Source organism: Plectropomus leopardus, chromosome 21, assembly GCF_026936395.1.
Source record: "Plectropomus leopardus strain MGB_pleo_1.0 chromosome 21, ASM2693639v1, whole genome shotgun sequence".
Classification (NCBI taxonomy): domain Eukaryota; kingdom Metazoa; phylum Chordata; class Actinopteri; order Perciformes; family Serranidae; genus Plectropomus; species Plectropomus leopardus.
Genome location: NC_142196.1, coordinates 3090139 through 3113704, shown reverse-complemented (window position 1 = coordinate 3113704; position 23566 = coordinate 3090139). Strand labels below are relative to the sequence as shown.

Below are 23566 nucleotides of genomic sequence, written 5' to 3'. Positions count from 1 at the left end.
CTTCCCATGTTTTTTGAAGAACTTAAGCTGATGGCAAAGTGAACTGTGGGTTTTTACTTGTGTCCTAAGAGGTGTATTCCACCTGATGTTGTTCTGTATCTGCTGGATCCATAAACAGGAAACTCTTGGATTAAAAAGTTAGTTACATGGTCAACAACCCAGTATAGTGATGGCAGTGTTGTGACACATTTTGTTTTCTTTGTTTTCTTTCTGTTGTACTAGGATTGATCCTGTTTCTCAGTTTGCAGCTTTCACACACACAGTGTTTCAGGCTCTCTTACACTTGTGGTTGCTGTATTCTCAGTGTATTTAAGATTTAGATTTTCTTTCAGAAATAGAGAGGTAGGCTTATATTATCAATCATTTGCTCCATAGACTTGGATCCTAACACCAGTTAGCGTGTCAGAAAAAACCTGGAAGCCCCAGGGGATCTTCACTCATGCATCAGCCCAGGCATGAAGGGATTACTTATCCACTCAGTTTTGGCTTTATGACGTGCAGCATCAAAGCAGTTGGGGAATGGGAAAATTCGGGACGGTGGTCAAAGCATAACGATTTGGAAAATGTGTGCAAGAGATACTTAAATTTAGAAGTAGTGATTATAAAAGTGAGGATATATGCTTTTTTAAAGAAGTTTATTCAACTGCTGAGGCTGACTGTAAATGGCACTGAACCACAAAATACAGCTATATGAGAATCTGAAGTATTTTTTCAGTAGGTTTTCAGTAAATACAAATAATGCAAAGTGTATCATTTTATTTACAGTTGAATGAGAGCTTTAGACATTTTTTAACCCTTTGAGACATGAGCAATATTGCTTGATTTCTTCATAAACATTGGAGGAGGCATGAGCAACCACAGAAGAAATGACTTAAAATTTGCAAACAAAAAAAGATAAAAGCAAGAAAATGAGCAAAAACATAGTATGAGTCAAAAGTACAAGAAAATTACCTGAAAATTAGGGAAAAAAATGAATGAATAGGCTGGATGAATAAATGAATAAATTCTTCTACTTCTACTACTGCTACTAATGCTACTACCACAACTAATAATAATAATAGTAATAATAATGAAATGACTTGGAAAAAAGCGCTTAAAATTAAAGTAATTCTTTATTATAATTTTAAATATATAATTATGATAATTAGCTGTAATATAGCTTTTCCCTAGCTTCCATAGAAATGTTTTTGCTAGCTTTAATATATTAAAAAAACTAAATCTCCTCATTTCTTGCCGTTTGTGGACAGTTTCTCACTAAGTTGCTCATTTCATTTTTTTCCCGTGTTGTTGAAAGAAAATTGTATCAATTTGATCAGAATTGAAAGGTTTAAATACTTGTGAAAGGTGCCTGTGAGCAGCAGAAGAAAAGTGATGTCGCTCCAGGTTTCAGAGGGTTTAAGTTGATCAGCAGAAATAATATGGTATTGAAAAGTAGAAAGCCTTATGAATATTATACCAGGAAACATAACCTGGAGCCGCTTTTTCTTTTTCTTTCGGGTTAATGGCATTCAGGAAAAGGTTTGTTTACATCCAGCTAACCGTGATGTGATTGTCAAATACCTTCTCATCAGTGAAAAAGAACCCTTCAGCTGATAACTTTGCCTGACTCTTCCTCTCCTCTCTGTCACCACAGACTGGGAAGCTCGTATCGACAGCCACGGCAGAGTTTTCTACGTGGACCACGTCAACCGCACCACCACCTGGCAGAGGCCGAGCCACGGCGGCAAGTGTAACCATGGCATCCCCCGCTCAGGATCCACGCAGCAGATGGAGCAGCTCAACAGGAGGTCAGACTGGGAATACCATTGTAATAATGCATCAAACAATATTGGCATACAGCTGAAAAAAGCAACTAAATTGGGAAAATTTAGACTTTTTTTCTTGTGTATCTTTATCTTCATGGCCTGTCTTTGGCTCTTTTTTAGTTCTTGATTTTTAAGTAGATATCGTAGCCTTTATCAGTCATGTGATGTGTTTGCAAACTGGAACACCAGCCTTATCTGACAAAAACAATGTCATTATTTCTAACCAGTATTTGTTTCTCTGTAAGCACTAATTGGGCATTTTTTCCTTCACTTACTTTGAAGAACATACTGGAGATGTAACAGCATACCAGTTTATCATTTTATGACAAGTGTTTTTTGTCTTTTTAAAAATTTTTATTCAAGTAAAGAAAGACATGACAGCGAGACTACACAAGATAAAACTTAATACATCTGGTGACATGACAGGGCTGCAGAAAATACAAACAAAAAAAAACAAAACCAAGAAAAACACCTTTAAAAAAGTTAGATCTTTTGATGTGGGACGACAGTTGTTACTGTTGTAGTGAGATTCATTGCACTGTGAAATAAATAATGATAAAATGACATTTCTCTTAAAGCAGACGAGCTAGAATACATCATTATATCATGAAAAGTATTATTGTATTCATGTGAAACGGATCTTGTTTCTCATTATAGGGAAAAGGAAAAGGATGGTTTATTTTATAAATACTTTATCATGGTGGCAGCAATACACTGCCATATAGAATAATGTAAAATAAAATGAATATGATTTTAAAACAATAAGGTTCACAAGATGATAGACTATAAAAAAATCCAGGATCATAACACAAACAATGTAGCTATTTCTGTTCACAGAAACCAGTGAGAAAAAATAAAAATTGAAAAAATGAACCAAATATAAAAGATATGTATATATAAAAAACAACAATGAACAATTGTAAAGAGGGACATTAAGCCTATATAATGCAAGGCTGTGTAGTTGTGCAAAATGTGTAATAGATATGGATTATGTTCTAAGTTAATATACCTACAGTAGGTGGTTTATGCACAGTTAATTTTTGCGCAGTATATTAGGATTTAAAACTAATGTAAATATTTGTTTGTACAGTAGGTTCAGTGATACAGGTTTATTGCACAGGGATGCACAGATTTAACTGTTCAATATTACATGGTAAAAAAAAATAAACACTTAAATATCAAGTTTTAAATAGTCTCAAAAGTATATTTAATATACATTTAAATGTCTGTTTTTGTCAAACAAACAGTAATTTTAACCTGAAAGTGGTTAAAGAATGACCCAGAGGGAGAAGAAAACATGATAGCGAGGAGTGGAGGCAGTGCAGTACTCTGAGCTGAATATGAGCTATATCCAGGTCCTATAGTGACATCTGGTGTTTGTGCAGGTACCAGAACATCCAGAGGACCATGGCCACGGAGGAGGACGGAGGGAGTCCCAGGTTAGAGCGGAGCAGCAGCACAGAGACCGACCCTGACACTGCTCAGACAGGTACACTGCTGCTGAGCCTCCACACACTTTAAAGTGACATCATGTCTGCTTTTTCATCCCAACTAAACAGACTAAAGAGATTATTCCTGTAACATTTAGGATCGTGCTCATGCATGTTTATTTGGCTACTAACCTGTTGTCTCTGTCTGAAGACACAAAAAATTGTCTCTATTTTGTGTCCATATTTACAAAGCTTTATTGTCTGATGCAGTACATTTTTGTTAAGTATTATGTTTATAGATAGTGCATATAGTGTTTCAGACAGCAACCTACCTAAATGATAGACAAGTGATGTGTGTGTGTATGTGTGTGCAGGCCCCGCCTCCCCTGTCAATCACCAGAAGGTCAGCCATCTCCTCCAATCACCTGCTGTCAAGTTCATCACACACCCAGAATTCTTCACCGTGTTGCACAGTAACTATGTGAGTCCCACACTCACACACTCACACACACACACACACACACACATAGAACATTGCTTATACACTGTATATTGTGCTAACTTTTTGCTACAGGTCAGATGTAGAAACTATATGGCCTGAGATATACTTGCCATTAACTACGCGTACACGTGACAGTGCCACGCGTCCCTTGTGTCAGTTTGGTGCGTCCGCCTCAAAAGTTAATGTGACGCAGAGTCAAGATGCAGTAGGTATATTAACATCAGGAGCAGTGTAGAATCGTAGCAGACCTGCGAAAGTACTGGTTGTGCTTTTCATCATCGATCTCTTGCATTGGCAGCACGAGAGAAACATTCTCCACACTGATCCGACGCGCTTGTTTTAGAGGCCTTACGTTACCAATGGCATTGCTGCCACTGTCGCCTTTCTGCCTTGATCTCAGCATTAGGTTAGGTAGGTCTGTTGTTTACATCCCACACATCCGGTAGTTGAATATGGCTTGAGCTCTCTCAGGTATCCTCCATTACACCCATTGCCTACAGGCAAGTATATATACAAGAAAGCTCATTACGCAGCCGGACCAGACGCAGCTGGACAAATGACTTGATGAACTTTTCTAAATGTCAAAATAAACATGTAGTTGTTGTTTCTTCAGGCAGCCTACCGGATGTTCACCAGCAGCAGTTGTGTCAAACACATGATCCTGAAGGTGCGTCGAGATGCCCGCAACTTTGAGCGCTACCAACATAACCGGGACCTGGTGGTTTTCCTCAACAAGTTCGCAGACACTCAGCTTGAGCTGCCCAGAGGCTGGGAGATCAAGACAGACCCCCAGGGCAAGGTAGCTTCTCTCTGCAGAGTGACCATTTAATGGATCAGGAGGAGGAGGGTGGTACCTTCCAGTCAGCACTGTGAATGCTGGGGAATGCTATCAAAGCTAAATGAACCAACAACACGCTGGACTGATCGTGTTCAGCTCTTTGGTTCTGTTGTTTTATGCAGTCTGAAGGTCACAGTGCATCATGTCCACTGCAGCTGAATTCAAAACAGCCCAGAATATGAAACTGATAAATGCACAATCCCTCACATGAAAAGAAAAAAGGAAACAATTTATAGTACTGAGATTTAAAGCAATGATAATCTATTCATTTCAGCAAAAGTAATCACTTTGAAAAATAAGATGAAATAATAACATTGAAGGTTTGAGAATAAACAGCCTGGAATAGAAACTTTCAATTAAAATTTGAAATTTCCAATTCAGCCAGATGGTGTCTCTTACTTAATCAGTTAAAGTATTGCAAATTATGTAAAATGTACTATAATGAAGTGGATCTTTGAAGGGCACACATTTTCGACTTACTGTTGTAATTTGTCAGATTACAGGAAGACATTACAATTTAAGATTATTTAAAAATACTTGAAAAATGACAGATTTATCTCCAAATGGAAGAAAACAAAAACAATTGATTTTAGGTGGCCACTTGTTACTTGACAAGTAAATGTTATAATATTGCCCCAAATACTATTAGTATTGCAATATACTCCTATTCAAAATGTATTCATTCTAAAGTGGCACATCAATTAAAATCAGTATATGACAATACTTTACTATTTCAGTCCTTTTTTTCTGTCTCCCAGTCTTTCTTTGTGGACCACAACAGTCGAGCCACGACCTTCATTGACCCTCGCATCCCTCTACAGAACGGCCGGCTGCCGGGCCACCTCGCCCACAGACAGCACCTGCAGAGACTACGCAGCTACAGCGCCGGGGAGGTAACCACTCACACCTGTACCGATCGGCCAGTCTAACACTGTGAATCATTCATGTGTTTTTAATCATTTTTGGACAAAAATAGAGCTCTATGATTCAGAGCTAGAAGAAATGATAGGCTTTGGATATTCACACAAAAAAATCAGTTTGTTGTGAGTCTGGGTTCACATGGGATTTGTTGAAATGATGAGAAGTACAGTAAATGACCAGACTTAAACTTCCTAAAAAATTAAATTCACTGTTTCAGCATCACTTCAGCTGAGGAACGTAGCAAAGTGTATAAAGATCTATAAACAAGTAGACAGTGATGGTGAGCTGAAATGATGTAGAATCACAGCAGATCAGACGTATCAGAGGTGAAATGCGTGTTAAACAGCTTTTAGAGTCTTATCACAAGCTAAACTGTCACCATCGGCTGTGTGTCAGTGAGCAGTGAATCCGCTTGTGTTCCCAGGCCTCCGATGTATCCAGGAGTCGTGGAGCTTCTCTAATGGCCAGACCTGGAAACAGCCTGGTAGCAGCCATAAGAAGCCAGCACAACAACTCACAGCTGAGCGCACCGTGTAGGCACCGTAACAACATCTCAGCATTCATTTAAAGCCACCATCCACCTCTTACTGATTCTCTCTGCTGGCTTTCTCTGGGTTGATGTCTGTCTGCTGCTCTCTGTTTCCTCTCTCTCACCAGCTTACAACGACAAGATCGTGGCGTTCCTTCGACAGCCAAACATATTCGACATGTTGCAGGAGCGACAGCCCAGCCTTAGCAGAAACCATGCACTGAGGTACGCTTCTGTCTTACAGCGTGAATTCAGAAATACTGAAGTCTGCTTTGATTTTTATCATCACTGTCCAAATGTATGTAAGTGAGAGTTCCTGGTTCCTGAAACATATCCAACTAAGATTAGTGTGCAATTTGTGTGTGAAGCACTAAAATCGCATTTCAAAGCACTTATCTGAAGAAGTCTTTAAATGTTGCAAACACATCAAGACTGTTGAGCTCATTTTAAGGATGATTTTGGGCACGGCAACTGATGGGACCAAGTTGGAAGGGGGTCTGTCTCAGTCTGGGTCAGTTGGTATTGAAGACCAAAGACATCACTTGTCCTTCACCTGAGAAATAGTGACATGCATGTGTGAAGAGGGAAAGAGGAATGATGACAGGGTTCCCACAGATACTTGAAAAATCCTAAAAGGCATTGGAACCATTAATCTAAAAATAAGGCCTTTCACTGGTATCAAAATATCTTAAATTAATCTTTCAAAAGTCTTAAAAATGTTCAGACATGGTAAGGAGGATTTTATGAATAGTTTTTTTTCCTGACGTGTTGTAAAATCTCAAATTAAGTGGTAACATCTACTTTTTTTGATAAATAATTTCATATATTCCTGCTCTTAACTTGTCATGAGAAAACCGTCCTGAAAAGTAAAAAAAAAACAAAAAACAACAACTACCTACGTTTAGGATAATATAATATGTTCATTGTTCTCCATGTGTTCCATTCTAAAGGTGGGTTGTTTTTTTCTCAACAATTGATCCAGATAATCTACCTTTTTTACTGGACAAAAAAAAGCAATTTTTTTATGTTACTATAAACATTTTGGCAAAACAAAATTGTCCCTCTTTAATTTTGATTATTAGGAAATTAGTATTAAATGTCATTTTTAGCAGCATTGAAAATGTCTCAAGCTGCAGGAACCCTGAATGTTTCCTCAAATTCCTGTTTTCTTTCTTTTTTGGCTTTTTCAATGCAAATATCACACTGCATAGAAACACCACAACCTGCTGGGGGCCTCCGATGTTTGTTTTGATACTAGAACACGTGACAGTTTACGTTCTCGGGGGATTTGCATGGTGTTTTAACGCCAGAACTCCAGACATTAATACATGGTGTTGAGAATGAATTGTGCCAGTTTAGAGGAATTATGCTTTGTTAATGTAATTGCAGAAGAATTGTTTTTATTGCTTGATAGTTCAAAACGACAATACAGAAGTGCTTGTGCCTTCTCAGGTGTGAGGATGATTGACTGGAGCCTCCATTAATGTTAATTTTCATCAAGTCATGGAGGCTGCATCTCAGTATCAGATTCACATATTTAGTTTTATTAACTATGTGAGTTGAAGTCAATACATGAAATGAACAGCTGATGAGGACTTTGTCTTGTTTACTGTTTAGGGAGAAAATCCACTACATTCGGACAGAGGGCACTCAGGGGGTGGAGAAGTTGTCATGTGATGCAGACCTTGTCATCCTGTTAAGGTAAAGCACACACTAAACCCACTATACTTAACTCAGGTCGCAACATCTATTTCACTTTACAGTGTCTATGTGGTGGCGAGCAGCAACCTTTGAGGCTAAAGAATGAAGCCAGTGCAAATGTGCCATAAACTGCAGGTCCTCTAATGACCACTAGAGGCTAGCTCCAACAGTGAGTCAATCCACATAGACCTCCATGTTAAAACTTTACACCAGAAATAAACACATTTACAGCCTGGAACAAAAAATAAATTGGCCTTTACATCTAATTTCAACATTGATTACAACTATACGGGAGGTGAATTTTTATATAACTTGCCTGTTTGCATTTTTATAAAGGCTTAAAGTTATGCATAATTAAGGGTGTGGCCACTTTTGAGTGACAAGCTGTCTACTGAGTTAACCTCAGCTAATTGGTCAGCTTTCATCTAAATACGGTCACGTTTGGCTCCAAAATTTAGACAGGAGACAGTCAAAATGCCAAAATCAAGGCTTCAAAATGGGGATCACAAACCAATGCATGATGTCTGGTAGCTATGCCCATTACTTTTATACAGTCTTTCCTTTGTGCAGAAATGTTTTCTATGCGTTTCTGATTTCTTGTTTTTCGTTTGTTTGATTGGTTTGTTTTTTGGTTTTTTTTTTAGTTTATTCGAAGAGGAGATCATGTCTTATGTTCCACCTCACCCCATCCACCCCGGCTTCAGCTTCTCTCCTCGCTGCTCCCCCGCCTCCTCACCACAGAACTCTCCTGGTAGGTGGCACTAATGATGGACTTTACTGAAAGAGTCAAATAAAAAACACTTTTGGACTTGTTATGTACAAATCCATGTTATGTCAGAAAAGTGACAGCTGTCAAGCACAAACTTACAATTTTTTTCTTTAAATATCCCTCCTACAGACAAACATACCCCCACAACATGACATAACTTTACCTATCTGGGTCTAGACAGCATTCTTTTTTTTAATTAAATCATTTGAAAATAATGTTATATATGTCTTGAAAGGCCCTGTGATAGTCTCACAACCTCTCCAGAGTGAACTCCACCTCTCGCCCAGTGTCAGCTGGGAAAGGCTCCGCCCCCCCGTGACCCTGAACAGGATAAGCAGTTACACATAATGGTTAGATGGATTGCCATGAAGTAATAAAAAAATTGATATAATAACTCATTCTGGGCCATATGGTCCCCAGTGGTTTCCCTTCATACATCCAAACTTTGGCTGGTATCACGGTGAGATATTTAATTGCGTTCTATTTAAAAAGTTCCTAAGAAGTGCTAAATTGAACTTGGTGAACCCTGCAGAAACTCTGTACTGTGTAATGTCTATAAGATTTGCTGCCATTTGGAGCTAATAATTATAATAGAAACTCGAATTTATGTAGCACTCTCCATGGTACCAGTGGCTGCTTTACGGAGAAAGAAAATAAAAATACATAAATAAATAAAATGGAGGAAAAAAGAAATAATAATGATTGTCTGAGATGAGTGAGCTAGAGGTCGTACATCTCGGTGAACATGTGGGTTTTCGGCTGGGTTTTTTTTTTTTGGTAAATGTCCAGAGATGGGGCTTTGCTGAAAGTTTGCAGGCTGGTATGGTGGGAGGAGAGCAGCCTTGTGTCCATAGACTGTAAATTGTAGGACAGGGTATAGACGCGAAGGGGGTCAGACAGGTACTGAGGGACAAGAGCATGGGGGGGGGGGTTAGGTGAGAGGGAGGAGATTATAGTGAAAGCAGGATTTAACAGCATCCAGCTGTGTTGTTTTTAGTAAAAAACCACATTTTGGACAGCCATGGAATGAATGAATGACTGAATTAATTTTTGTTTCAAACATGTAAAAACAAAACAAAACACACAAACAAAAGCAAACAAGCCTTACAACCAAGTGCAATGAACGAAAAACAAAAAAAGATTCTACAAAACCTATACATCAGTCTCAATAACAAATACTCAAGCCACTAAAAACATATATCACCTCACATGTTCGTAAAGGAGTAGGGAGAAGTACACACTTATTTATCCCTACTCCTATAAAACTAAATGTCAGTATTAACCTCACACACACAGAACTGTATAGATAATTTTATATTTTATAACAACACAGGCTTAGTCGATGGGCAGCTGTAAAGTAGACATTTAGGAAAAACTGAATGGTAATAGGATGGAAGATTTCCTGAGCTCTCTGGTTATCACATCTTTTACCTCCACATGTGTGTATATCTGCCCGTCATCTGGCACACACTGCAGGTACCCATGTATGCAAGTGAAGTGGAAGCACTTTGGAGCCATGCTGACAGTTAAGATGCACACAAATCTAGCATGCTATCTGAAACAAACAAACACACACACACACACACACACACACACACACACACACACAGTAAAACGGTAATCATTGCTGTTTGACGGAGCCTGCAGTGCTCTGTTAGGGTGCACTAATGTTATCTTAATGAGCTGCAGAAGACCTCAAGCAGGCGTGTGTGTGTGTGTGTGTGTGTGTGTGTGTTGGGGTATGCATGTTATTGATGGGAGGGTCTATAACAGGAAATGGGGTCACAGCAGGGAAGCCTGGCTTCTAATTGTGCTTCATTCATTAGTTGTGTTTTTTCTTTGTGGAGCTCAGTTGAACTGCTTCACATCCGTCAGTCTCACTGTGAAAAAGATCCTGCAGAGGTCACTCCATTCTGATTGACTCTGGATTCATTTTGGAGTGAGATAGTGTCATTATCGTTGCAAAATAATGTGTCTGTCTCTCAAAAAAGTAAAATAAAATACACCTTTAATAACATTTTAGTCTTATCCTAGCCGATTATTTCGCAGTATATGTGTATATAACACATTTGCAGTATAACAAAAAAAAGGCTCACCCTGTCCAAAGCTCACAATTGTTACTTCTGTGTTGTCCAGCATGATGTCACCTGTTTGAGGAGGAGAGCGCTTTTGTTGTTTTTGTCTCTTTTGTCACTCAACAATTGGAGCTGAAAAGTGAACAATGTGCACAGAAAGGTAACCGTCACAGCCATTTTTGAACGTGGTTGGCTGGACTGGTTGATTTGTAGTATGTACCACTGCTACAGGTTCCCCTTTATTTATTAAAAAAGGAAATTCTGTTTGTTGGCAGCAGAATTAATAATAGTAACTTGTGTTTGAGGGACACAGAAGGTCGTTTCTATCATCTAAAGGTAAACATGTGGCAGCAAGCTAGAAGCTAGAAAAGCATAGGAGTAATTAAACCCCTGAATGAGGCCTGTGTGCAGTATTGCTGTATGCATGTGATGTGGGAAGGTTGTAGTTTCTGAGTTGGGAAGTCATTTTTCCAGCTTCGTTGTGTTCATGAGCTTTGAGGTTGTAAGATGGGATCAGCATGGAAGCTACAAAGAAGATGAGTTACATGTTAATGCCAAAAGCATTTAAAGAGGTTGATAGCTGTTTCCAGTTTATTTATATTTTTATTTATCCTTGTATATTTTATAAATGTTATATATTATATCAGTCACAATAGTTTGTAAATACACAACATGAAACTCCTGACATTTTTGGTACAGGATGTATGAAACTCTCGACCTCTCAATATCAGACTGTTATTTTGTAAAAAATCTTTTGCAGTGTTTTATATTAACTTTTCTTGTATATTATTTTTTTTTCTGTGTTTGTTTCTGTTGTGTGTGTGTGTGTGTGTGTGTGTGTGTGCATGCATGTGTGTATTTGTGTGTATAGGTCTGCAGAGGGCCAGGGCTCCAGCTCCTTACCGCAGAGACTTCGAAGCCAAACTAAGAAACTTCTACAGGAAATTAGAAGCCAAGGGCTACGGGCAGGGACCTGGCAAGATCAAGTAAGACTCAAATGACACGCATTCATATTGTACCATCAAAATAAAAGCCAAAGGTCAACAGCTCGGATATAGTAGGTTGTATCAGTCACTGTAAAATGAGCAAATATCCTGATGTGCTGGCACCAAAGCAGTAACATATGAGCTGGTTGTTGCAGGCTGCTGATCAGGAGAGAACACCTGCTGGAGGGAACCTTTAACCAGGTGATGGCATACTCTCGTAAAGAGCTGCAGAGGAACAAACTCTACGTCACTTTCCTGGGAGAGGAAGGGTGAGGCACACACACACACACATACAATGTGACCACCTAAAGATGTTACAGGATGCTATGCTGTTCTCGCAAGCTTTTGGAAGTCCAAAACTTTGTCATCAACATGCTTTTTTAGTACCGTTTACAAGACTTTTAAAGCTGCATTAGTCAGTATTTTAATATATAAACGATGGATCCCATGCAGACCATAGACTGTGTATAAAGACAAAATCAAAAGAATTATGTCATCAGATTATCTGCCTAAATATACCATGAATCACATGTGTAAAGATGTCCCCTCTCTGTGTCTTCTTGTCTCTTCAGGTTGGACTACAGCGGTCCTTCCAGAGAGTTCTTCTTCCTGTTGTCTCAGGAGTTGTTTAATCCGTACTACGGCCTGTTTGAGTACTCCGCTAACGATACTTACACCGTTCAGATCAGCCCCATGTCAGCGTTTGTTGAGAACCATCTGGAATGGTAAGCTGTGCAATACGCACACACACACACACACACACACACAAATACACATACACACAATGACACACACCCATATAGTGAACTGGTGTTCTGTGAAACATTCTAAAATTCATATGCAACTTTGGATTAAATACAGAAATTGCACAATCAAATCAGTAATGAACACTTGGCCCCAATCAGCATAGTGCATCTAACTATCTGCTGTTCAGTCGCACGGCTGGAAAGAGCTGAAACACTTTGTTTGTTTATTCATTCACTGTGGTCATCCAGTACAGAGCCTTAGTTTCATGAAAACTCAAAACACCTCTAACAGACTAAACAGCAACACTATTTAAGCCCTATTTGCACACGACCTTCTGTGATTTAGAAATTAACTCCCACATCTGTCTTTTATACGGCACATTTGCACATCAGTGAAGTCTCTATTTTACTCAATTTATTGATATTTTCTTGTGGATATGATGTGTACAGTCATTTGTAACTCCAATCTACACAACACAGAAACACCACACAGCAGCACCAGCAGTGATGCACAGTGTTAAGCTTTTGCTTTCCTAAAAGGTGTTCGAACAAACAGAGCAGATTCTGCCACAAATTGTCATGTCATGATTTGTCATTTGTCTTATTCTATGGTTGACTCTAACTCTAATTGTGCGTGTGTGTGTGTGTGTGTGTGTGTGTGTGTGTGTGTGTGTCCAGGTTCCGTTTCAGTGGTCGTATCCTGGGCCTGGCTCTGATCCATCAGTACCTGCTGGACGCTTTCTTCACCAGACCCTTCTACAAAGCGCTGCTCCGACTGTCAGTACACACACACACACACATCTACAAATATTGTAATTATTTTCATGTATTATTTCGGCTGATGTGAAACTGTGCTATCTGATAGATTAGCAGACTGGTACCGTGTAGTTCTGTGAGCTTTAGGTGCGAGCTCTGTGTGTCTCGTTCAGGGCGACGGACCTGTCTGACCTGGAGTACCTGGACGAGGAGTTCCATCAGTCTCTGCAGTGGATGAAAGACAACGACATCACTGACATCCTGGACCTCACCTTCACCGTCAATGAGGAGGTCTTTGGCCAGGTCAGTGCGTGTGTGTGTGTCACTGTGGATAACAGCATCAACCATGATGATCAGCTCCATATGATCTGCCACGAATGTAAATCTTTTTTTAAAATGTAATGTGTATTTTAGTGTTAGAGTATAATGTATGTATTTTCAAAAGGACAAAATTTCAACATAATGTCAGATAAATCACATTGTTAACTTCACCAAGTACTTCCTGTGTTGCCAGGTGACGGAGCGGGAGCTGAAGTCAGGCGGCTCTAACCTCCAGGTGACTGAGAAGAACAAGAAGGATTATATCGAGCGAATGGCCAAGTGGAGGGTGGAGAGAGGAGTGGTGCAGCAGACGGAGGCGCTGGTCAGAGGCTTCTACGAGGTAAATGCACTGTTTCAGTTCTCACAAGGTTCATAACACCATCAAAGGATTTTATCAACAAAATTAGAAAGTTAAATATATTTGGAAGCCCTTTTTTTCTCATTTATGAAAACACCAGTAAGATCATCAGCCTACTGTAGATAGCTGTCAGAAATGATACTTCAGACAAAACCCAACAGCAAGACAATAACATAATCCTAATCCACAGAGAAATACTTCAATGGCCTCATATGTGAATACATCACAGTACTCACAGTAAACGGATTGATTTTGCACGTTGTTTTTCTCCTTCCCAGGTGGTTGACTCCAGGCTGGTGTCCGTGTTTGATGCGCGGGAGCTAGAGCTGGTTATCGCCGGCACAGTCGAGATCGACCTTGGTGACTGGAGGAGCAACACCGAGTACAGAGGAGGTGTGTAAAATATCAAACACAGATCAAATAGTAAAACTAGGCGGAGCTTATTAAATACAAACCAAGATTCTGTAACTGTATCACCTATTTCTCACCCTTTAAAAGCTGAAATTGGCCTAATTTTTCTCAGATACATGGGGAAAAGTCAATAAGAAACTTTTGTTAAAGTAGTAAAAAGTACAAGAAAATTACCTGAAAATTAGAAAAAGTAGATAAATAAAGAAATTACAACAAACAAACAAACAAAAAAGGTCTAAAAAGAGCTCAAATGTGATAATAATTCTTTTAAAATATTTTTAAATAATTGTAAATATGTTATTATGATAATTCTAAATCCTTTTTTTTGGGTACATTTTTACCTAACTTTAAAAAAAATCTACTAATTTATTGTAATTTGCAAAACATTTATAGCCAAGTCTTATTGCTTTTTGCTCATGATTTGAAGGTTTAAATACTGTGCCTCTGAAGGAGTCTGAATACAGCATAAGGAAAGTGATGTCAGTCTGGGTTTTAAAGTGTTAAATGTCCATAGAAACATATTTTAGTGCACTGTTTAGATGTTGTATGATAATTTGTGAATGAGAAACGGGTGCAATACTGTTTCCTGTATTGTAAAAACGAGGGCGATCAAATGTAAAAATTATACAGCGCTGGTTAAATATGAATTACAGTTCTGTCACTGTGTTGCATTTTTCTCTCCTCAGATCTTTTCAGAAACAGGCTTTAGTGTACTGTTTAGCTGTAATTCCAGATCGTTTGTTACCACATCACCCAGCAGTGGGAGTATGTATTGGTGCGTTATGGCACAGTGCATTCTGGTAGATGTAGGTCCCTCTTTGTCCCTTCTCTATTCTGTCTGTTCATGTGGCACCTATTTCAAAAATATCACTGTCTCTTTACTGCATAGGTGGCCTTGTTTTGTGAGAAGGCCATCTTCTAGCAGTGAAATACTCCCATGCAGTACTTACATTACAACATGGATGCATGGATGCTTGTTACATATTTTTATATATTTATAATAGAACAGGTCAATACAAGACTCTTTAGTGCAAAGCCCTCAACTGAGATTATTCTGTCACATGTTAACCACTTGATTCCCTATCACTAGGTTACCATGATGGTCACATAGTGATGCGGTGGTTCTGGGCCGCTGTGGAGCGCTTCAACAATGAACAGCGTCTCCGTCTGCTGCAGTTTGTCACTGGGACATCCAGCGTGCCCTACGAAGGCTTTGCAGCGCTCCGGGGATCCAACGGCCTCCGGCGCTTCTGCATCGAGAAGTGGGGCAAAGTCACATCACTACCCAGGTATCTGAGCCTGTTTCTAAAAAAGCCATTTCCACACTGCCCTGCTCCCCTTACTTAAAGTCAAAGGCCCACTGCCTGTTTGTCCTCCAGCCCTCAGACACTACACGTTTGTGCTTTGACTGAAAAGTGCAAGGCAGCTGGTGAAATAATTAAACAGCAGCAGTTAACATGTAAGCCTGTGCAAGAAAAACAAAGAGCAGGGCTCAGGTTTCTCTACAGAGCAGCAGAAGTGCCAGAGTTTGACTTGAGACAGTGGAAGCTTCGGCATTAGCAATTATAATGCAGATCTACTGATGATAGGAGGTTAGGAGATAATGGGTGCGTTTGGTTTGAGGTGGTGAAAACAGAAACTATGCCAATTTTGAAAGAATAAATCTCTAAATTTAAAAAACAACAAAAAAGCTTGCTCACTTCAAAACATTTTGGGGTTTTGCTGCTACAGCTTTACTTAATCTGTTTTGATATATCGCTATTGATGGTTAATGTGAGCAAACTTTAGATATTACTGTGTACTGAACATCACAGAATCTGTGTTTTAGCATTTACCATCATCCTGTAATTGTCACTTGGGGCCAAAGGGGGCGCTGTTCAGTAACACTAAGACAGGCTCATTTTAAAGTTGCCCTGTGCAGTAAAACAAATTGGGCCTCATGCAATAACAATCTCATACATTGTTCTAATATTTTCTCTTAATTTTCTGGCAAGAGAAAAAATAAGAGAAGTCAACTCCATATGCATCCAACACTCAAATCTGCTTTGAGCAGGTGTGCTCAGTGATGAAACCTACTGATCATAAGTCACCTATTAGTACAGGTTTTGTGCTGTGTGCAAAGACTGGCACATGAACAAGACTGGAGACATGACACTTAAAAAGACTGTAAGAAGAACTTCTACAGGAGTGAAACTGACGTGGGCCTACTTTAAAATAAACTCAAACCAAGTAAATGTGATGTCAGGGAAATATATTAAAAATATTAAAAGTATGCATGCAAAAAGGTTCAAATAATAAATAATAAATAATTTAAAGGAAAAGCAGCAAGTCCTCATACATACAGTACAGTACAGTATGTCTGAGAAGTAATTAACTGACTAATTGTTACTGTTATCACAGTATTTGGGATCAATGCACCAAGAAGAGTATTTTTCTTAAACCCTGAAAATTATGAATCCAGTCATTATAATTACTTTGAAACATCATCTAAATTCCATTAAATGATATTCATGCATTTTTTAAAATGTTCCTCAAATATAAAACGTATTTTCCTCGCGCAGGGCAACAATATGTGGACTGTGAAAATGAGGTGTTTTTCTCTTAGCTTGGTCAGAGTGATCACAGCCACTTATAAAATGTTCTCTTACCTCAGAGAAGAACAACAATAAGACAACATAGGTGACTCCCAGATATCAAGGAGACAATAAAAGCAACCTTGTGTACTAGGGAAGTACTATATACAGATATCATGGCGCTGAAATATTGATATGAATAATCCCTATTTGTTCCTTATTGTTCTGCGTGTGTGTGTCTGTGTGTTTGTATTTGGACTTTTGAAAAGGACACATCATGTGTTGTTGACCTTGTTCCTCAAAGTGAATTAAAAAACAAAGAAAACCAAATGTAGACAATGATGTAAGCTTCAGGTATTCTCTTCTAGCCATGACTCTCCATACTCTCTAACATTCTGTCTGTCTATGTCTCTCTCTGTCTCTCTGTGTCTCTCAGAGCTCACACCTGTTTTAACCGCCTGGACCTGCCTCCATACCCTTCATACACTATGCTGTATGAGAAACTACTGATCGCGGTGGAGGAAACCAGCACATTTGGCCTGGAGTGAGACAGACAAATCAGCATCCCTCTCTGTGACACAGAGTGGGTTAAAATTCGTTAAAAAAAGGCAGCTCTTGTGGGCTTAACACATTGCAAAGATACCTGGATTGTACTCGACAAAGTTTTTGGTCATGCGGATGTACGTCACTGTTATGGTACTTTGTGTTAGAGTGTCTCACTTAGCTATGAGGATCTTTATGACTGCACCCAGCACTTAGTACACCACAGCGGGACTATGGTATTTTTTTTCTATTAGTCATTAAGACTGGAGGATAGGTAACACAACAACAGCATTAAAGTTGCACGTACCAAAATGATCATCTATCTGGTGATAAAAAAAAAGATTTTCAGTTATAGAGAAGGCTCAAAACAAGGCATTTACTTTAAATTTAAAACATTACTATGAAAGCTAAATACATGACAGTTTAAATTCACAGAAAGGATTTAGATGATAAGTTAATACATGGTAAAAGCTATAATATGCTCATATACTATAAAGACGAAGAGAAACAATAGAATTAAGTCTGAGAAAAAATTGAAAGTAATATAGAGAAAGACCCATATTTAATAAAACAGAAATGTCTACTGCACTTAAAATGCAAACAGTGCACAGAAAGCTTCAGGGTTGTCTTTTGTTGCACACTAAATGAAAAATGTTCCATTCAGATTATTTATTAATATGGCTTTAAAGAAGGGGTGCAAAGTATAATGCAGAATTTAAAAAGCCCCTCAGAAGGATGCAAACTCTGGCAGCCCTGATGCCAAAGGAACAATCAAGTCTGGTTTTTTAACCTGGAAGGTCTGCATCAGTATGACCAACACCTGTTCAACCTGAGGCGTGGTAGGGGACCTGCTTGAGGGTCTAAGACTGGTATCTGGTACTTAAAGAATTAAAGAAATGCAATGTAGCTTTGTGCCAGACACCAGCCATTTGAAGGCCTTAGGGGTGAACACTCGAACCGTACAATCAAATCTAAAACCGTAACCAATGTAAAGATGCTTGAATTATATAGATACATATATGTTTTCTGTTTGCTCCATTCAGAGCTGCAGAAGGCAAAAGCAGCAGGAGATAAAAGGATCTAGACTGTTTAGCTTTTAGGTTTAAGTTGAAGAACTTATAGCAAAAGAAAGGCAATGAAGGATTCCTGCTCTTTGCAAGGTGATTAAGAAGAGCTATCAGGATACCTATGCTTTGTTAGCAAGGTAAAAAAAATGCAGATAACTCAGTGAGTGCAGGAAGAGTCTTATAAATTGATAAGAAAATCCAGTACAAATCTGATCCCAGAGGAGCTGGTGAGGATTTTGATGAGATTACTAAAAGGAAAATAGAAGCTGGACCACTGAGGGGTCTCATCAGTGTCAATAATACTGAAGACAGCCATGCATATTATCTTGTTATTCCTCGACAACTATAGCAATTAAGTTTCTTTTTCAAGCAATGTCAAAGTCTTCAACAAGCTCTCCATGATGAGCAGAGACACAAGAGAAGTGCTAAACATCTTTATCTGATTTAGGAATAGAAAGGTCTGGCATTGTGAAAGTTTGCAAAGATCAATATAGGGATATTTTATATACAAATTGCCCTCTGGTCTAAGGCAGATACCATACACTGACAGCAAATTCAGGTCAAGGGTGCAGGATATCCCCTTTAATTGGTGGGTCTAATCAGTTGGTACAGTCTCAGCAACAACTGCAAGACTTTGTCCAGTTTGAATACTCAAGAAGTATTGTATCGTCCAGGAAGGCCTACATCTGGAGCTTTCGCTCTCTGGTTCTGTCCAAAGTAAAGACAGCAGCTGGGCGCAGACCTTTCATGTTCTCTTCTGAATGGACAACAATGGTACTGACAAAGAACTGCACAGTCTCTTCCGTTTTTCTTGCTCTGCAATCCTTTCAAAAGCAGAGACAATGATGTCACGTCTCCTCTATCAAAGTAGCCATCAATTCCAACTCAAGGGCTTCTGGGATTCCTTCCATGGAGACTGAGGATGATCATGGCGACCAAGCAAACAGGAAGTCATGACTTCTTGCTGACAAAGAATGCATACATGGACTCCAGCTGGCTAAAGGGGACTCTCTGTGAATCCTTTCAGCCAGAGCTGTGCTTCACCTTTCTGTATGTCTGGTCCTGCTGTCTGAAATGCTTGTACTCTTAATCAAGTCCTCCATGATGAAATCTCTGACTGTGTACCTTCAGTATGGTGTTGCTCTTTGTACGGAGCAGGTACTCCACTATCTCAAACCTTTATTTACTGTCTCAATGTGACGGGTGCAAAGCAGCATGTAGGTTTCCAAGGGCCTGGGATCATTGGGTCGGCTTCCTGAACCGATCCGGCCCTTCTGGTATATACTTGTAATGTGTACAGTGGCCCTTGGACAAACCAATGTAATATATGCAATAGTTAAGACCTTTACTCCAACGTGTTCCACACTACCATGTTCTTTCAGACACTGACCGTCCGCAGTGTACCCTCAGCATTCCCAGCCCCTTGTCTGCATCTGTAGTCCAGTAATGGAACTGTGCCTCAGTTACTTACTGCCTCATAAGTGGCCTGTGGGGCTTGTGGCGCTTAGTGGTCAGTGCTCAAGCCTGACAAAAGGAAAGTCCAGAAGTTCAGATATTTGCCTTGGTTCTTTTTGAAAACAGTTTGCATGTTCTACAAGTGTACATGATGTGGGTTTCCCCTCACACTTCAAAAATAAGTCAGGTTCATTGGAGACTCTGATAGTCCATTTGCACTTAGCCATCTCATGCGTCTTGGGCAGATAGCTATCTGATATTAAAAACAAGCCAAGTATAAATGCAACCTGGAAGCATTAAAGCTGGATTGAAATCGGACTCAATTTAGCCATGTTGAAAAGGTATAAAAGCTTGCATCTCTCAAAGCTGCAAACATTGTCTTTACTCCTCCCAGGTGTTATTACACTTTTGTCATTGCAACTTTTGGATGATCTATATGGTTAATGCAGATCTCTAATGATTTTACACATGAAATAGAGTTTCCTCGTTTTGGGGCAGTTTTGCTGCATATGTTAAGAAAGTTGTATAAAGCCCTTTAGTGTAGGGAGTATCTGATACTGTCACTTTAGTTGGCTTAAGGTATGAGGTTTGAAAACAAAACAAAACCAAATCTAGGGGTGTAGAAAGGGCTAGGTATTGTGAAAAAAATGATGACACCATTACTAATACCAGAAACCTTTAAGTGATACATAAACATAAAGAGCTTCATTTGACATCCATTATGTGAATGAAGTAGCATGTAACAGAGTATATATATATATATATATATATATATATATATACATAGATGTATATGTATATATGTCATTGGGGAGTTGGGACAGTCCAGTACTGGTACCCAGTCTTAGGTGTGACATTAGAAAGAAGCCATCTTACCAAACTTCTGTAGTCTGCTCCTCATCTCTGCTTGAGACTAGAGGCTCTGGGCTACATTAGCCACGACTAGCTTCCACACCCAACTCTCCAACTTGACTATAAGGTGGTGCAGGTATGAGGATGAGGACTTTTTTTTTTAATTTCCAGTTTACACATCTCAATTCTAAGGTTTTTTTTTTTTTTTAAAGGGTATTTGGTTAGAAGCCTGAAATAAGGTCTGGGGTTAGATCATACTTTTCACGATTAATGCAATTTGTCCAACAACATAACATACATCACTGAATGCCTCACTCGTAATTACACAGACAATGGCTTCACAGCCCCGTGGTTGTGATGTTTAAGACCATTGCGGCTGGCCAGCTGTTTTCAGTTCTGTAACTTCTCCCTCCACCACTAGATGTTGCTGTGTCTTTCAGCTCAGCTGCCTGTTCCATCAGTAGAGACTGGAGACTGAACTCTGGTTGTGCGTGCTGTGCACCACATACAATAAGTTATATAGAAATAGGAGCACCTGTTTTTATGACAATATTGAAAATCATAGCTTCGGGGTTTCTAGATTCACTGGTGTACTGTCATATAGTCATTCTAAACAAACATTTAGGATGACGGTATGACAGTCCACCACATAGCCACAGAGCTTATTTTCTGCTGCTATCCAAAATCTGATGGAAAAATCCCAAAGGCTTTTTTGTTGAGGGAACCTGGACGAAGCTAACTTTCATGTTAGCCTTCAAGAAAATGTAATCCCTGCAGCACTCTGTAGGTCAAATGCTTTGGTTGCCCAAACCCAACCACACATTACATAGTTTATATTCCATGACGACAATCTTCTGAACCTTAACCATATAGTAGTTGCCATGAGCATCATTATGGTTGCCATTGGATGTAAAAAAAAAAAAAAAGAATTAAAAAAAAAAAAACGTCATTGAACGGTATCTGGGGTTTCACCCAAAATGGACATTCTTGTCTGGCATTAGGTTTATGATACGATTCCCTAAATGGGCCAAAATTACAGAGGGTTAAAAGAAGGATTGAGTAGGTGTAAGTAAGAAATGGATGGATGTGACCTCTTGAGTGTTTTACATATGTGCATGTTTGACAGAATTTGGATGAGCATTTGGCCAAACCATCAGCAGCCTGTCAGGCTTCATCACATGATCCGATACTGTTTTCCTAAACAGCAGTTGAATACACAAACTTCACTTTGTGTTATTTTTTTTTTTGAAAGAGCTAAATGGTGCTTTATTTGATTGATTTGCTATCCACTGAATTTATTACAATGGGGTAATGGGGTACGACAAAATCAACAGAAACACAGGATTGCTGTTTGATTCTTCTAGTAGTTTAGACCGCTACATATATGGAGATTAGTCTCAGTAGATTTAAGAATGATTAGAATCAGATAAATGTTTTACTCTCTTGTAAAGTCACTGTACAGGCGGTCAGGTCAGTAGTGTTACAGGGATCCTTGGCAGTGACGAGGCCTTATCCAAGCATCTCGAGAACCAAGAGGACAAGGCTGTGATTAAGTTGCATCTTCCCTGTCTTTCTTTTTCTCTACAATCTTTTGTACGGTTATTTATACGGTATTGTATTTATAAGTGAAGGGAGGTCCAGAAGCTTTCCTTAAATGTTTTGCTTGTTTGCAGTTTTTTGATGATATGATAAGAAGCATCAGTCAAAGAGTTTGCCTTCACTTTTGAAGCCTTTGCGTTTTGATATGTGTGTCTTTTCTATTATCTCTTAAGCTGGCTGGTTGTCTGTCACTCAGTGCGGGAAATATGCTACCGTGAAGCCTGGTTCTGTTTCCGTCCATATTTCTCTTTTTTTGTGCACCACTTTCTTTGCTGGCATTGTCAGCTTCAGTCAATATTTTCAAGACTTTTTCCTCCATGTCACAGATGTCTCACTGTGTCATAAGCCGCATGCATCCAGCGAGGACTCTGTGCTTCGGGCAGTTTATGGCAACAAGTGACATGCATAAAGATGAGAGATTTCTGTGTGTAATTTGTTGAAAATGTAAAGGCATTGTATGGACGTCTTGTTTTTGTTGGTTGGATATTTGAATACATGCATTGTATAACTTGAACACATTATTCTGGAAAAGAAACGGTTAATAACACTCCCATAACACTGATATGTAAATGATAGCAGCAATGATAGCTATATATATTTAAGTAAGCTTTTGGAGAAGTAAAGAATTGTGAGATGTCTACAGAAAGGTAAGGTGTTGGCAAATTGTAGCAGCTGTCTGGTATTTGTGTCTTTTTAAGCTATTTATTTTCATTTTTAAAAAGGGAATTTAAGAAGGGGAATGAGTGAATGGTGGCAACTTCACTGGGAAGCAACACTGAAGCATGCATATATTTTTGTTTTGTTTATAATTTTTGTGTGTGTATGTGTATTCTACACATACTGTATGTACATAATGTTTAAAGGTACAGTTCTGATTTGTCTGAGAACGGGTTGCTAAATACTCAGGCTGTGCTATCGCTCCACCACACCATACAACTGTTTATGAATCTCAATAAAAAGGTCACTTTGTTACATAGCTGCTTTTGTGCCTAAATGTTGTCAAAAAGACAGAGATTAGAAAGTGAGAATGAAATCTTAAATTTGTTGAAAAATTCTCATCACAAGGTAGCTGAGCAGCCATCAACTGAAGATGAGTTTTCACTATTCGTTCTTTTGGTAGAAAGAAAAATCTTCCAAGTTAGTAGAGGGCTAAATCAGAAGTTAGTAAAATTGCCGGCAAAGTCATGGTCAGAAAATTTTCTTAAAAAAGAAAGAGAGAGAGTGAAAAAAACATTAGAAAATTATCAAATAACAAGGGGGAAAAAAAGGGAATTAAAATTAGTCTACTGAAACAAATCCATTCAAATTATTTATATATTCTTTCTTTTT

The 23566-nt window shown here is 38.9% G+C and overlaps 1 protein-coding gene across 4 annotated transcripts in view; it reads left to right on the top strand.

The window, feature by feature from the left end:
- hecw1a (HECT, C2 and WW domain containing E3 ubiquitin protein ligase 1a) overlaps positions 1 to 23213 on the top strand; it is a 74355-nt gene extending 51142 nt beyond the window's left edge. For all 4 annotated transcript variants that reach the window (XM_088072057.1, XM_042510370.2, XM_088072058.1 and 1 more), the window contains 18 exons: positions 1634 to 1787; positions 3191 to 3294; positions 3610 to 3716; positions 4351 to 4536; positions 5334 to 5468; positions 5921 to 6029; positions 6154 to 6250; positions 7643 to 7726; positions 8371 to 8477; positions 11442 to 11556; positions 11712 to 11825; positions 12129 to 12281; positions 12981 to 13079; positions 13232 to 13361; positions 13573 to 13719; positions 14016 to 14130; positions 15239 to 15437; positions 17158 to 23213. In XM_088072057.1, the coding sequence (XP_087928183.1) occupies positions 1634 to 1787; positions 3191 to 3294; positions 3610 to 3716; positions 4351 to 4536; positions 5334 to 5468; positions 5921 to 6029; positions 6154 to 6250; positions 7643 to 7726; positions 8371 to 8477; positions 11442 to 11556; positions 11712 to 11825; positions 12129 to 12281; positions 12981 to 13079; positions 13232 to 13361; positions 13573 to 13719; positions 14016 to 14130; positions 15239 to 15437; positions 17158 to 17269 (2267 nt within the window). In that variant the 3' untranslated portion in view covers positions 17270 to 23213. The remainder of the gene's footprint in view (positions 1 to 1633; positions 1788 to 3190; positions 3295 to 3609; positions 3717 to 4350; positions 4537 to 5333; positions 5469 to 5920; positions 6030 to 6153; positions 6251 to 7642; positions 7727 to 8370; positions 8478 to 11441; positions 11557 to 11711; positions 11826 to 12128; positions 12282 to 12980; positions 13080 to 13231; positions 13362 to 13572; positions 13720 to 14015; positions 14131 to 15238; positions 15438 to 17157) is intronic.
- Positions 23214 to 23566: the final 353 nt, after the last annotated feature.